We start from the raw sequence: 16,559 nt of genomic DNA, 5'->3' as shown, positions 1-16,559 counted from the left end.
GGTTTGTTGCAACAAAGGCAAACGGGTTGTCCTGAAGAATCCGTGTGGTCGGTGGCTCTGCGTCAGAATGGTGCGTTGGTCCCCTGAACGGGCGACTTGTTGATCCCCCTCTATGGGCGACATGGCTCTGCGTTGGAATGGTGCATTGGTCCCCTGCACAGGCGACATGAGCTTTCTCCTTATCCACAAAACATCCTCAGGGGATTCAGCTAACTGGATTTTGCTTGGTGGTTGTGCCTCCGGTCTGGCTTGCAAGAGTTTTAGCACGTAGTCCATGTTTTTGGTTAGTTGTAACACTTGATTACGTAAGTCATCAGCAGATTCGGGTACGACAGCTTGTCCTACCGCTTTTACAGAGTCTTTAGGGGTAGGCTCTAACTTCATGTGAGAGGTATTAACCTGCCAGGATGGGATTGCAGGTTTTGCAGGTAATGGGTCTCGTAGTACAGTTATAGCACGGTCCTTTAAGGTATTAAAATCAACATTTGGATGATCTAGGACCCACATGTGCACCGGCTGACGGTGAAAGTCTGATCTCAACCCATTCATAAACTGTTCTGCAAGCAATTTATCTTCGTCTTGCACACTTGCTAGATCTACCTGTTTTATGGACCGGAGTGCCGCTTGTAAACGTAGGGCTAAGTCTCTGATGGTATCTTGCGGTCTCTGCTTGCATTGGTAGAATAGCATCCTTAGTTCAGACTGTGTGCGTTTTTCAAAAGCAGCTTTGAGCTTATCAAACACATTTTCTATAGAGTCTCCATCAGCATCGCTCCAAGTCTCAGCTTCTAGCTCCGCTGCACCTATTAATTGTCCCTGCACAACGGAGGCTCGCTGCTTTCCTGTCATTGCATACATGTCCAGCACCGCACACATTTTACGTTTGAAAGCTGCTAAGGTACCGGGTTTACCTTCATACGTCGGTAACCATTTGGCCCCCGGTACATACGGCAAGGCAATTGGCATTATCGGGGCCATCGCTCCAGATGCTGCTGCTCCTTCACCAGCTGAGGAACCGGCTACTGCTGCGTCTTGGGCATCCCCTCCCTCAAGGTCTCGGATATTGTTTGCTTCACTCATGATGGTGCCCCCCTAGTTAACCGTTGCCAGCCGCTACGATCAACTCCTTGAGTAACTGGTGACTCTAAAAAAAAAAAAAAACGGCGGGGCTATCCTTGCGCTCCTTTAGCCGCGCCCCCGCGACTCTCTCCGCTCTGTGACGCAGTAATGACGGCCCGTTTTACAGTACATAAACTTCCAATAAAGCCCAATTTAAGCACACAGTACCCAGTTCTACCGGGCCCGGTATCCTGTTCGTGACGCGAAACTGATTCGGTCGACAGGGGTAGGGGTACTCGGATACCGGGATGAATGGGTTACTTCTGTGGGGATCACGGTTGGTCGGCACCCGGTTCCGTGCCCTGTACCGTCCGTAAAGGGATGGGGGTGAGGATCATGGGAGTATTGTGTCCTGACGCCTCCTGTGGTAACTGGTAAAATCGATTACCAGCGCTGTGTATGGTTGCTGAGGTGATCGGCATACGGCTTGTACGAACGCTATAGGCAGTAATGTCAAAGTAGGCACACACACACATCAAGTCTTTGTTTCAGTACCTTTCTTTTACTGATGTCCGGTAACAGGTACAGTTCAGGAGGGTAACCAGGTTTTCGGTGCAGGTAGAGATATTCACTCCGGAGATTTGTGAGGCCTCCTCTAACAATGTGTGCGTTGTTTGGGATCAGTCCTGCCTTAAGCTGAACATGCCACCTTTTACTTTCTTTGGGGTCCTTCTTCACAACTGACAATGAGGACCTTTTCTTGGGGCTACCAATTCTCTTTCTGCGTCCCTGGTCCTATACTTGGTCAAGTTTGGCAACTCTTTCCCCTTCTTCTTCAGGGGGAGTAGATCCTCCTGATCTGTCTGGGTTTTCTATGCTATTCCTGAATTAATAGCAATCTCGGACTCCGGTGTCCGGGTGAGCTAAAGGGATAATAGTTTTATCTCTTTCTTTCTCTCTCTAGGGCGCTTCACAACACAGACCTGTTTCATAGTTCAGGGCTTAACTGGTCCTCAGCCAACAGCTCTCTCTGTCTCTCTCCTCCTTCACCCGTCTCTAGACTAACTGCGCTTTGCTGTCTCCCTGGAAACTGACTCCTCCACTCAGACCTGGGGTGGAAGGTGTTGTGTGTGCCCAAGTGTACATCTCTCCCTGCACCTATGGATCCTGTGGTAATCCCCCGCAGGGGTGCCACACAAGTGTACTGATGGTGACTTTTGTAAGTAGTCCTGCAGAGAAGAGCAGATCTATATGCGCATATACTGGGCGTGGGGGTAATAGATACATATTCTATGCTGCAGGAAGGGTGATACTGCTGCAGGAAGGGTGATACTGCCCGTTAGAGGGTTGCTTAAAGCTGGATGTTGGCATTCTTGCATCAAGCACTCCCTCAACACTGAGTGGGGGCAAGGTGGGAACACCTAGATGTAAAAATACTACCTATAAGGGTATGTGCACACCATCAGGAATGTTAGTGCTTTGAACGCAGCATACTTGATGCTGCGTTGAAAGCGCTCACGCAGGAGAAGCCTCTTGTGTTCATTGAACACATGCGGCTTCACCGCATCATATCCATTGCACTGGTAGAATTTCTCTTGCGGAGACTAGCGTCTCCACAAGAGAAACAGACATGCTGCTGTCTGTGAAGATGCGCCGCATGTCCTTCTCCGCGGGTAAGCCGCAGGAGCATGGGAACGCATAGTGGGCATGGGATTTGTACAAATCCCATCCATTATGCTGTAACATCTGACCGCTGCGGATTGCACGCAGCGCAAGTGTGCTGCATCCAATCCGCAGCGTTTACTGATTGTCTGCACATACCCTAAGGGAGCAGGGCACATTGCGCTCAGTGTGATTTCAGCAGGGAAACTTTGACTGTCATTATACTAATAATGGGTGGGAGCTCTTGGCGTCACTCCTGGGTGGAGGGGTGACACTACTCAGGGGGTTCTGATCTCTCAGAGCTGAATGTGGCTATTGAGGTAAGAAAGGACCACTGCTCTACAGCATTGCACATTTTAAGATAATTAAATTCTGTATTAATTTGTAATGCTGAGGCATTATTGGCATAGTCTCTTGGCTCCTAACCTATCCAAAGGTAGAATGTTTGTGTGTATCTCCAATATGACAGCTGCCAGAGTGGTTTTCAGAAGTAAAACAATAATAAGCTAAAACATTGAAAAATAGTGCATGAGACTTTCATCTACCAAAATTCAGCAGATTAAAAGGAATCAGTCAGCAGGTTTTTGCTATGTAATCTGAGGACAGCATGAGGTAGGGGTTAAAACACTGAATTCAAGGATGTGTCACACGTCAAGCTGTGTCAACTTGTTGTTTACTTAGACTGAAGGTTTTATCACCTTGTGATTAACATTGCTGTGACCTGGGCACTCTTATCCGACTCCACCCTCTTGTGATAAGCAGCTCACTGTGTATAGATTATGTATATAGGGAGCCTGGTGTGGGCGGGGTTAGCTTTCTCCGCTCTGCTGCATTCTACACCTAAAAACTCTGATTGTGTCAGAACCGCTGCACCAAGGAAACTAAATGATACATCATTGGATTCAGGGCTTCTTTCTCTACATCATGCTGCTCCCAGATGAGGTAGCAAAAACCTGCTGTCAGATTCTCTTTAAAGCTTTGATTCATTAAAAGTGTTTACACCAGAAAACTAGCATGAAACACTTTGAAAATGTGTAATTTTTTGCGCAACGCCACATTGTGCAAGAGTTTGCAACTTTTGATATTTCCACGTCCGTTTCGGTGAGACTAAGCGTGACTACGCTTGTCAAATTCATGGAAAGTTGTATTTCTTCCAACATTTCTGGTGAGGTGCATGTCACTGATGAGATACACCAAATTCATTAAGTAGAATGCCACTTAATGAATTCAATACATCTTATTCCTCCACGTCCTTCATGATGTCTGGCGTACGAAAAGCCAGTTTTAATCAATAGAGGCTTTAGTGTTTAAGTCTGAACTGATGGTGCAGACTTTTTCTTACCTGACAAATGATTTGTCCACTTATCAGATATTCTAATTTTGCGCAATATGTTGATCAAATGGGGGCACTGTTGCATCTCTTCCTTTTATTTTCATTAACATTTACATATACAGTCATGGCCAAAAGTTTTGAGAATGACACCAAAATTATATTTTCACATGATCTGCTGGCCTCTGTTTTTTATTAGTGTTTGTCTGATGTTTATATCACATACAGAAATATAATTGCAATCATATTATGAGTACCAGTAGGTTATACTGACAGTTAGAATGAGTTAATGCAGCAAGTCAATATTTGCAGTGTTGCCCCTTCTTCTTCAAGACCTCTGTAATTCTCCCTGGCATGCTCTCAATCAACTTTTGGACCAAATCCTGACTGATAGCAGTCCATTCTTGCATAATCAATGCTTGCATTTTGCCAGAATTTGTTGGTTTTTGTTTGTCCACCAGTCTCTTGATGATTGACCACAAGTTCTCAATGGGATTAAGATCTGGGGAGTTTCCAGGCCATGGACCCAAAATCTCTGTTTTGTTCCATGAGCCATTTAGTTATCACCTTTGCTTTACGGCAAGGTGCTCCATCATGCTGGAAAAGGCATTGTTGGGCACCAAACTGCTCTTGGACGGTTGGGAGAAGTTGCTCTTGTAGGACATTCTGGTACCATTCTTTATTCATGGCTGTGTTTTTAGGCAAGACTGTGAGTGAGCCGATTCCCTTGGCTGAGAAGCAACCCCACACATGAATGGTTTCAGGATGCTTTACAGTTGGCATGAGACAAGACTGGTGGTAGCGCTCACCTCTTCTTCTCCGAATAAGCTGTTTTCCAGATGTCCCAAACAATCGAAAAGGGGATTCATCAGAGAAAATGACTTTGCCCCAGTCCCTGTACCTTTTGCAGAATATCAGTCGGTCCCTGATGTTTTTTCTGGAGAGAAGTGGCTTCTTTGCTGCCCTCCTTGAAACCAGCCCTTGCTCAAAGAGTCTCCGCCTCACAGTGCGTGCAGAAGCACTCACACCAGCCTGCTGCCATTCCTGAGCAAGCTCGGCACTGCTCGTAGTCCGATCCCGCAGCTGAAACAGTTTTAAGATACGGTCTTGGCGCTTGCTGGTCTTTCTTGGGTGCCCTGGAGCCTTTTTGACAACAATGGAAGCTCTCTCCTTGAAGTTCTTGATGATGCGATAGATTGTTGACTGAGGTGCAATCTTTGTAGCTGCGATACTCTTCCCTGTTAGGCCATTTTTGTGCAGTGCAATGATGGCTGCACGTGTTTCTTTAGAGATAACCATGGTTAACTGAAGAGAAACAATGATACCAAGAACTAGCCTCCTTTTAAAGTGTCCAGTGATGTCATTCTTACTTAATCATGACTGATTGATCGCCAGCCCTGTCCTCATCAACACCCACACCTGTGTTAATGGATCAATCACTAAAACGATGTTAGCTGCTCCTTTTAAGGCAGGACTGCAATGATGTTGAAATGTGTTTTGGGGGTTAAAGTTCATTTTCTGGGCAAATATTGACTTTGCAAGTACAGTAATTGCTGTTAAGCTGATCACTCTTTGACATTCAGGAGTATATGCAAATTGCCATTACAAAAAATGAAGCAGTAAACTTTGGAAAAATTACTATTTGTCTCATTCTCTATACTTTTGGCCATGACTGTACTGTAAATAGTATGAATGGGTGGTCATATAACAGCATTGTATAACCGTATCTATCATTCTAGGAGACGTTGTCATCTGTGAGCTGGAGTATTTCTGATCACAATATCACTTAGATCATGCATGTTTTCGCTGTTTTCTCTGTAGGCCTCATTTCCATTTGTCATTTTTTCAGATGAGCTCCTGGAGGGTGGTAGCATTAGATGCTATGACATCCTCAAGTGTATTGTTTAGCCCCTGTCCCCTCTGCCCACAGTTATGTGACAGTTATGTGACCATCAACAGTTTGGATCAATGTCTTGGTGATTTCCTTATACCTTGCCAGCCTAAATACTATGTACAGTCATTTTATCCACATTGAGTACTGCCAGCCTGTCTGTACTTCCCCACACAAACATGAACCCATCTTCTCACGCCGGCATGGAAGCAGTAGAGTGCGTAGGTAATTTTCATGAAAAAGTCTGAACGGTACTGTTCTCAATCAAGCAATGTAAAGAAATAGTCTAATACCTAATACGGTAGATGGTCTGTAATGCTATAAAATAGTCAAAGATCCCTTTGTCTCCTGGTGAATCCCTCGCCATTCCCCCACCTAAATACTGATATTCCCTATCATATTGTTTTCTTGAAGTCGCCTCTCTTTTTTAGTTATATCATGGATTCTTGATCCATGTTTGTTGTGAGATACAGTAGTTCTGACGTGTTTGCTAAAGGACTGTGATGTTGTTGAAGGGATTCCATAATTCACATGCTGTGTATCTTGCCCAATTCAAACTTAGTTCTCCCCCTATTCCTGCATGTTATTTATTTTTTTTCATATATTTCTATAAAATTGTAATAGGAACAAGAGATTAGTTTTCTCATTCTGCATAAGAGCATTTAGGTTTGACTTTTTGGCGGATATCGGGTCATACTTACCTTTTACAAGGGTTATGTTTTCCAATGTAGTTTTGTGCATTTCTTCTAAAGTACCAAAAACTGCACAGCTTCCACTATGTGATTGTGTAGTAAGAGCCCATAGAAACTGTATATTTATCGAGCGGCACCATTTGTTAGCACTTGTAGTGATGCTCATTAGAAAAAAAATCTTGTTTTCCTGGTTAGACAAGTGCCGTACTTCATCATAAATAAACATCCATCAACCACGGAAAATAATAAAAATGTACATTCTTGTCAGGTCACTGAATTCTTCATCGACGCTGTTCAACACGAACAGTCAACTACTTCAACTGCTGTGGGATTCCTGGGAGTTAATTGTTAGTGTGCCCACAGTTGGTAAACGAGGCACCAATTACATGGTTATGTACAGCGCACAGATAAACTCCGAGTGTGACCGAGGGACTGACTAAGGCACTTTTTATGTTGAAACGAGCCAGATTAAGATTTTTTTAAGTTCTTCACGTATTTTATTCACCTCTAGAGTGAGCACGACTGCTTTCTTAGAAATATATTTTTTAGCATCATCCGTGTCTGTACTTTATTTTTTTACCATGAATGTTGACGGCCTACTTTCTCGGTACAGATTCCAGTAGGGAACCATACCTCGCACACCTTCCTAAAACCAGTTTGTTGTTCTCAATCCCTTGAGTGAACTATAATGTTGGTTTTGACATAGTTTCAAGATTACAAACTTTTCAGCAAACGCAATAAAGGGAATTGTTATTGCTATTTGATACACTTGTTCAGCTTTTATTGATTTGATATTCCGTTTTTAATCTTCAAGGTACCTTTGAGAAAAGAATTGCTTTTATACCGTAGCCGATAAACTTTATTAAACGGTGTTCCAATGTTCCAGCTTAAAGCGAAAAGATCTGTATACCGGTCTGGAATAATCTTAAACCTAATATGACGGGGTTTTTTTGTTTATTTTTTTTGTCTCGTAGGAATACCACATTTTGTCTCAAAATTGCCTTTCCATTAGAAGTGCTGAAAAAAGACCCGGGTTCATGTGTTAGCATTGACAAGGCAGCAGAAGTAGTCACTTTTCCTTTGGAAGAAGCCAGTTTATTAACATGTCCAGACACCAAGGGCTATTACCCATCAGATGTAACTCCCAGTGTGAACTGGTACATGGTAAGGACACTAATATTCTACTGTATAAATTGTTGCTCATAGCAGTCCTGCTCTTTTTCTCCAGCAGGTTTATTATTCAGACAGTGTGCTCTATTACTTCCCTGCATGTTTTGTTTCCAAATTATATGTTTTGTGGCTTTGTAATAAGTCTTTTTGTAATATATATTTCAATTTGGTGAGTAAGAGTTCTCACTGTAGAAAACACATTAAAAGTTCCTGATATTGTTCTCCAAGTTCCGCGGTTTAATTAGTATTATTATCTAGAGCTCATATGATATGTATGATACAGTATGCGCTCTCAATATTCATCACTATGCGTCATATGGATAGCACCAGGGCCGGACTGGGATAAAAAAACAGCCCTGCCACACAAACCCCACCAGCCCACATACTATAACACTCATTACCCCCGATCAGTGAATTTTGTTATACTATGTCGTGCCCCTCATCACTCTCTTAAAGGCGTTATTTGAAGAGCCGCATGTGAATGGCGCAGCAGTGCCTATGACCGACCACAGCTCCATTTCCATGGTGCTCTTTAGCGTTCCGGTTCTCAGGATCGGGGGGGGGTCCAGCGATTAGATCCACAGTAAATGGAAAGTCTTCCCTTGTCCAGAAGATGGGGGATAACTTCCAAACTTGGGATAACCCACTTAAACAGGTTTTTCAAGATTTATTTTTATTTGCCCATAGGAATGTAGAAAATGATAAACCAATAATGACAATCCAGAAGTCCAATGCCGCCAAGAGCTTGTGCAAACAAGCGTATACATCAGGTGTGTGCTATCCGATTTTTTTTTATTAGGTAGCACACTGACGTTATTATATGAGGCAGAGAAATATTTTTTTTCTCATACCGATTCCGTGTAAGAAAAAAAATTGCATCATGCTGCGAATTGACTCCAATATTTACAGACACATTACAATTCTGTAGCATAGGAAACTGTAACTGGTCCTGTAAAAGATTAATATCTGCTCAGGAAAAAAATGGCTGCACATGGATGACAAGTGAGAAGAAAATCAGCCCACTTTTCTGGAAGAAAATAACAGATACCTATATATAATGCACATATACGGCAGAGAAATATACGTATAGTATAATGCCAAACATTTCACTTACTTCTTACATTACGTGAGTGATATCTATTGTAAATTCTACAGTAGCTCAGAAACCGGCGAATTCCCACAGCGCACAGTGCGTGACCTGGGGAGATGCAAAAGTTTTCATTTTAACGGACAGTATAGTCCTCCATACAATATTATGGGCACCAAATAGTCCTCCATACAGTATTATGGGCACCACATAGTCCTCCATACAGTATTATGGGGACCAAATAGTCCTCCGTACAGTATTATGGGCACCAAATTGTCCTCCATTCAGTATTATGGGCACCACATAGTCCTCCATTCAGTATTATGGCCACCACATAGTCCTCCATACAATATAATGGGCCCCACATAGTCCTCCATACAGTATTATGGGCCCCACATAGTCCTCCATACAGTATAATGGGCCCCAAATTGTCCTCCATACAGTATAATGGACCCCACATAGTCCTCCATACAGTATAATGGGCCCCACATAGTCCTCCATACAGTATTATGGGCCCCACATAGTCCTCCATATAGTATTATGGGCACCACATAGTTCTCCATACAGTATTGTGGGCGCTACATAGTCTTCCTTATAGTATTATGTGAACCACATAGTCCTCCATACAGTATAATGGGCCGCCCCAGATAGTCCTCCATACTGTATTTTGGGCCCCATATAGTCCTCCATACAGAATAATGGGCCCCACATAGTCCTCCATACAGTATTCTGGGCCCCACATAGTCCTCCATACAGTATTATGGGCCCCACATAGTCCTTCATACAGTATTATGGGCCCCACATAGTCCTCCATACAGTATAATGGGCCCCATATATTGCTCCATACAATATAAAGTACCCCATATAATGCTCCATACAAAATAATGGGCCACCTGTTTTGCTCCATATAGTATAATGGGCCCCATATATTACTCCATATAGTATAATGAGTCCCATATATTATTCCATACAATATAATGGGCTCCATATATTGCTCCATACATAAAAGATAATCAGATACTCCCCTCTCCCTGTTCCCCCGTTGCTCCGGTCTCCTCATCGTCTTCTGACCCTCTGCACTGCTCGGCACATAGGGTGCACTGTAGTTTCGTCATCGCTCCCTCTGGCTGAGACGTTACAGTGCTCAGACGCAGAGGGAGAATGATGGGAGAGGGAGCATCAGCAGACGGCTCCCTCACCCATCATTGTTTTCAACTGGGAGCTGTGCTGGGATCAGGCCCCCACGACTCACGAACTTCATAGTGTGCTGTGTCCCCAACAGCTAGTGGAACCCCCAGTTTGTCCAGTGCCCAGGAACTTGCCCAGGTTGTGACGTCGGCCCTGATATGTGTCATAACTGAGCACCGTCAAATATGAAGCAGTGGATGAAATGCTTTTAGGACGCATACCCTTAAATCAAAGGAATTTATAAAAAGAAAATAAACAGCACACCGATTAAATAAGAGAAAAGTGGAGGGCTCTTTCTTTATTAGCATTTATTAGTATTTCAAGTGTTTATTTCTGTTAATGTTGATGATTATGGCTTGCAGACAATGAAAACACAAATTCATTATCTCAGTAAATTAGAATACTTTATAACAACAGCTTGAAAAATGATTTTAAAATCTGAAGTGCTGGCCTACTGAACTGTATTGAATAACTAAAATAAATTAACTTTTTGATGATATTCTAATTTTATGAGAAGCACCTTTTGTGTATGTATGTATGTGTGTATATATATATATATATATATATATATATATATATATATATATATATATACTTCTCCTGTCCTGTATACATGGTGTAAAGCTCAGTATCTGCTCTAATTATGAATGTGCATGTATATATACATGTGTATGTATATGTATATACATATTGTATATATTGTAGATATTGTATATATATATATATATATATATATATATATATATATGTATATATACATGTATATATACACACAAATATATATAATTAGAGCAGATACTGAGATTTACACCATGTATACAGGACAGGAGAAGTATATGTGACGTACATAGCTCCACAATATATACTGTGTTAAAGAATATGGAGTAGAGTGGTGTATAAACTATATAGTGTAGATTGTATATATATTTTGTGTGTATAAATACATACATGCCGATACATAATATATGCTGTGTTAAGGAATATGGAATGGAGCTGTGTATATACTATATAATGTAGAGATATAGCAGTGTATATACAGGGTGGGCCATTTATATGGATACACCTAAACTAAATGGGAATGGTTGGTGATATCAACCTCCTGTTTGTGGCACATTAGTATATGGGAGGGGGAAAACTTTTCTAGATGGGTGGTGGCCATTTTGAAGTCGGCCTTTTTGGATCCAATTTTATTTTTTTCAATGAGAAGAGGGTCATGTGACACATCAAACTTATTGCGAATTTCATAAGAAAAACAATGGAGTGCTTGGCTTTAACGTAACTTTCATCTTTCATGAGTTTTTACAAGTTTATGACCACTTATAAAATGTGATATATACAGTACAGACCAAAAGTTTGGACACACCTTCTCATTTAAAGATTTTTCTGTATTTTCATGACTATGAAAACTGTACATTCACACTGAAGGCATCAAAATTATGAATTAACACATGTGGAATTATATACTTAACAAAAAAGTGTGAAACAGCTGAAAATATGTGTTATGTTCTAGGTTCTTCAAAGTAGCCACCTTTGGCTTTGATGACTGCTTTGCACACTCTTGGCATTCTCTTGATGAGCTTCAAGAGGTAGTCACCAGAAATGGTTTTCACTTCACAGGTGTGCCCTGTTAGGTTTAATAAGTGGGATTTCTTGCCTTATAAATGGGGTTGGGACCATCAGTTGTGTTGTGCAGAAGTCTGGTGGATACACAGCTGATTGTCCTACTGAATTGACTGTTAGCTTCTTTTTTCTTGCCATAATACAAATTCTAAGTAAAGAAAAACGAGTGGCCTTCGTTACTTTAAGAAATGAAGGTCAGTCAGTGCGAAAAATTGGGAAAACTTTGAAAGTGTCCCCAAGTGCAGTTGCAAAAACCATCAAGTGCTACAAAGAAACTGGCTCACATGAGGACCGCCCCAGGAAAGGAAGACCAAGAGTCACCTCTGCTTCTGAGGATAAGTTTTTCCGAGTCACTAACCTCAGAAATCGCAGGTTAACAGCAGCTCAGATTAGAGACCAGGTCAATGCCACACAGAGTTCTAGCAGCAGACACGTCTCTACAACAACTGTTAAGAGGAGACTTTGTACAGCAGGCCTTCATGGTAAAGTAGCTGCAAGGAAACCACTGCTAAGGACAGGCAACAAGCAGAAGAGACTTGTTTGGGCTAAAGAACACAAGGAATGGACATTAGACCAGTGGAAATCTGTGCTTTGGTCTGATGAGTCCAAATTTGAGATCTTTGGTTCCAACCACCGTGTCTTTGTGCGACGCTGAAAAGGTGAACGGATGAACTCTACATGCCTGGTTCCCACCGTGAAGCATGGAGGAGGAGGTGTGATGGTGTGGGGGTGCTTTGCTGGTGACACTCTTGGGGATTTATTCAAAATTAAAGGCATACTGAACCAGCATGGCTACCATAGCATCTTGCAGCGGCATGCTATTCCATCCGCTTTGCGTTTAGTTGGACCATCATTTATTTTTCAACAGGACAATGACCCCAAACACACCTCCAGGCTGTGCAAGGGCTATTTGACCAAGAAGGAGAGTGATGGGGTGCTACGCCAGATGACCTGGCCCTCACAGTCACCAGACCTGAACCCAATCGAGATGGTTTGGGGTGAGCTGGACCGCAGAGTGAAGGCAAATGGGCCAAATAGTGCTAAGCATCTCTGGGAACTCCTTCAAGATTGTTGGAAGACCATTTCCAGTGACTACCTCTTGAAGCTCATCAAGAGAATGCCAAGAGTGTGCAAAGCAGTCATCAAAGTAAAAGGTGGCTACTTTGAAGAACCTAGAATATCAGACATATTTACAGTTGTTTCACACTTTTTTGTTAAGTATATAATTCAACATGTGTTAATTCATAGTTTTGATGCCTTCAGTGTGAATGTACAATTTTCATAGTCATGAAAATACAGAAAAATCTTTAAATGAGAAGATGTGTCCAAAGTTTTGGTCTGTACTGTGTATGTGTGTGTATATAACACTTTTCTTTATTTGGATTCACCGACAGCCAGATCTCTGAGATGGAGGTTAGGAGAGATGGATGAGGAGCTGCAACACGTGCAGCGTCTGACACGTAGAAGAGCGGATCCCGATTCCCTGGTACTGGTGAACAGAGAAAAACTTTTGAATAAAGCTCCTGTGTGCACGCGCTATTTCACGCTCACGCGCTGATGAGAGACTTCACTGCCGCCGTGCGCGCTTGCGTGCATGATGACAAGGGCCACCGCGGAGTTCACGTGATGACAAGGGCCGCCGCAGTGCACACGTGATGACAAGGGCAAGCTAGACCGCACTCGCACACAAGGACTTTATTCAAAAGTTTTAAAGGCCTGGCGCCCCACTTTGCAGTTCAGAAATGGCGGGCCACCGGGAATATGCCCGTCTCGGCAGATTGCCAGTCCGGGCCTGGATAGCACCCATCACATTTTGTTAAAGGGAACTTACTAGCTGATACATGCCGCCAGAACCACTGGTAGCATCTATCAAACACTTGCTGTATGATTGCAGCTAGGTATGTTTGACTCTGAGGATGTGTTTCTGAAAAAAATGTACTTTAAAAGCATCGGGGGACGAGCTGCACAGAAGACTATTCGGACTGCCAGATCCCGGTCTGCTTCTCCCTGACCACTTCCCTGCAGTGACAGGTCTCTCCCAGCATGAGTGTATACAGAGGGACCTGTCACACCAGGGGAGCGGGTGGTGAGAGGTTGTCAGGGAACCACCTGTCCGATTCGTCTTCCTTTCTTCCCCCTCCCAGTTTCTTTTTAGAGTCAAACATACCTAGCTGAAATCATGTAGCCAGTGCCTTATTTATGCTGCCCATGGATCCAGAAATGCTATTTACCTGCAGATATAGCATTAATCTGCAGATAAATGGCACTTTAATTGACAACGTGCGCTGCACATACACACTACAGCGCAGGCTGTCAATCAAAGTGGTGTGATTATAGTCATTCTCACAGTATAAGGAGCTATGACATAATCACCCCCTTGCACCACCTCAGTGACTCAAAAGAGATCAGTCACACAAAGATTTCACTTCATTTTTTCAGTGTAGCTGCAATTTCTGTCAGCCGGATACACAGAGTATTAATGCTATATCTGCTGATAAGTAAGGTTTCTGGTGGTAACAGGTTTCCTTTAAGTTCATTGAGGTTTGAGGGCATTTGATTATGCGCAGTTCTCTTAAGGTACAATCACAGCATTACAAGATCTTGATTATTTTCTTTTCAGCCTTTCTGATGTAGTTTTATTGGTGTTCTTGGGATTATTGTCCACTATCAAATGGCTTCTGCATCGTTAAAAGAAGTTGCTCATGGAGGATGTTTAAATATGGTTCTTTATTCATGGCAATATTTTAAGCAAAATTGTAAGTGAGTCCACATCTTGGATGAAAGCAACCCCACACAGGATACTTTACTGTTGGCATGACACAGGGCTTATGGTAGTGCTCACCTATTGTTCTCCAGACAGTCATTCTTCCAGATATTCCAAACTGACTGAAGGGGATTTTCTCAGAGAAAGTAACTTTACCTTAATCCTCTCCAGTCCAATCCCTGTACTACCCTTAAAATGTTAGTTTGTCAAGTTGCTTTTCTTGAAGAGAAGTTGTTTCTTGTCACCAGGCCAGCCTCCAAAAGCTTACAGATGCACCACCACTTACCTTTTGCCATCACTGTGCAAACTCTGCACTAGTGTTGAACCGATCCAATAGCTGAATCTTCTTTAGGAGATGGTCCTGGCACTTGCTGAACTTTTTTGGATGCCCTGATGCCTTCTCTTGATTGAACCTTTCTCTTTAAAGTTCTTGATGATCTGACAAATGGTTGACTTTGAGGCGATCTTACAATTCTCAATTTCCTTGCCTGTAAAACCTTTTTGACGCAAAGCAATTATGACTGCATGAGTCTCCTTGGCTACAATAATAAAATTTGTGTCAGTCTCAAAACTTTTTTCCACGATGGTAAAATACTTTGGTATTCATGAATGACTCAATCACTAAAAGCGCCTGGGTCTTGTGACTGCAAAAATAGGCCAAATCATCCCCTTCAAGCACAGTGCTTGACAGTTGGTATAATATGTTTACCCTGATATGCTACACTTAGTTTTCATTTCATTATGGCCAAACATCTGCACTTTGGTCTTGTGTTTCCAATAGATATTGTTCCAGAAGTCGTGTGGTTTATTCAGATGCAACTTTGCAAACTTTAGACATGCTACCATGTTCTTTTTAGAATAAAGAGGCTTTCTTTTTGCAACCGTTCCAAACAAGCAATACCTGTACATCCTTATTCTAATTTTTCTGTCATGAACTTTTAGACATTTAACATGCTAACCGAAGCCTTCAGAGTCTAAGCTGCAGTTCTTAGGTTTTTTTTTTATTTCTCCGAGCATTGAATGGTTTGAATGGGGTGAATTTCCTGGGACTTCCACTTTTGGGAAGATTGCCAAGCATCTTGAATGTTTTCCACCTGTGAATAATCTTTTTCACTTTAGAATAATGGATTCCAAATTGTAAGAAATTGGCCGTTTAACCTTTTCCATATTGAAGGGCAGCAACAATTGCTTTTCTAAGTTCATTGCTGATGTCATCCTTCCTTGGCATTGTGTTGGCATACGACCGAATGCTTCAGACCAGCAAACTGCCCAAACGTCTTCTATTGTAGAGGCAGTTACACTTGCTGATGAACAATTAACCTATGGCATTTGATTGGCATCACCTGGCAACTACTTACCCTTTTAATTCCTATGCAGGCAATAAGGGTCTACCTAATTTTACACACTGCTTCTACATTTTGGCCTGGTTTTAGTAAAGTAAATAATGACATTGTATAATTTATGTATTATTCACCTGAGGTTGTATTTGCCTAATTTTAAGACCTCCTAAGTACCAGATGTTTTTATTTACTATGTCCCAATAAAACCATAGAATTCAAAGAGAGTATACTTATATTTTCTCATGACTTTAAGTATTTTTGGTCAATATATCATATGTATGTGTAATGCAAAACCAGTGGAACCTCCAAAGCAGAACAGATGTGAATATTTCTTTTTCTCTTGTAGTTTCTTTTTCCTCTGTGGGCTGCACTCCTGATTTTGGCTTAAAAGTACCTATGAAACACTGACCGAAAAAAAATCTGACTTGTAAATAAGGCTGTAAGAACCCCATACATATTAGATTAAAGTTGATGACAAATAAATATTTCAACCGAAACTTAAATATGAAAAATTGTTTTAGTCGATTGATCACAGAATATCATCATTTGAAATAAAGTTGGTCGTGCTTGATTTTTTTCAGCTAAAAGTCAAAGAAAAGATTTTTTTGTTCAAAGAAAGATTGTTAGTCCGTGAACAATCATTATCTGAGAATATATTCCAATATAGATCATTTGTGTATCACCTGGCGTCACTGAACATTTTTGGGCTGGTTGAACTACAATTATGGGCAGTATATAGTAGACTAAAATGTGTAT

At 41.8% G+C, this 16,559-nt stretch overlaps 1 protein-coding gene across 3 annotated transcripts in view; it reads left to right on the top strand.

Moving 5' to 3' along the window:
- Window positions 1-16,559, top strand: part of IL1RAP (interleukin 1 receptor accessory protein) — a 288,771-nt gene that overhangs the window by 217,715 nt on the left and 54,497 nt on the right. For all 3 annotated transcript variants that reach the window (XM_073675162.1, XM_073675163.1, XM_073675165.1), the window contains one exon: window positions 7,609-7,798. In XM_073675162.1, coding sequence (XP_073531263.1) covers window positions 7,609-7,798 — 190 coding nt within the window. The remainder of the gene's footprint in view (window positions 1-7,608; window positions 7,799-16,559) is intronic.

The sequence above is a fragment of the Phyllobates terribilis genome, unplaced genomic scaffold (assembly GCF_046119375.1).
Source record: "Phyllobates terribilis strain yellow unplaced genomic scaffold, ASM4611937v1 Scaffold_3__8_contigs__length_932513732, whole genome shotgun sequence".
NCBI lineage: Eukaryota > Metazoa > Chordata > Amphibia > Anura > Dendrobatidae > Phyllobates > Phyllobates terribilis.
The sequence above is the reverse complement of the archived record's forward strand: the minus strand, read 5'-3'. Positions and strand labels throughout refer to the sequence as shown.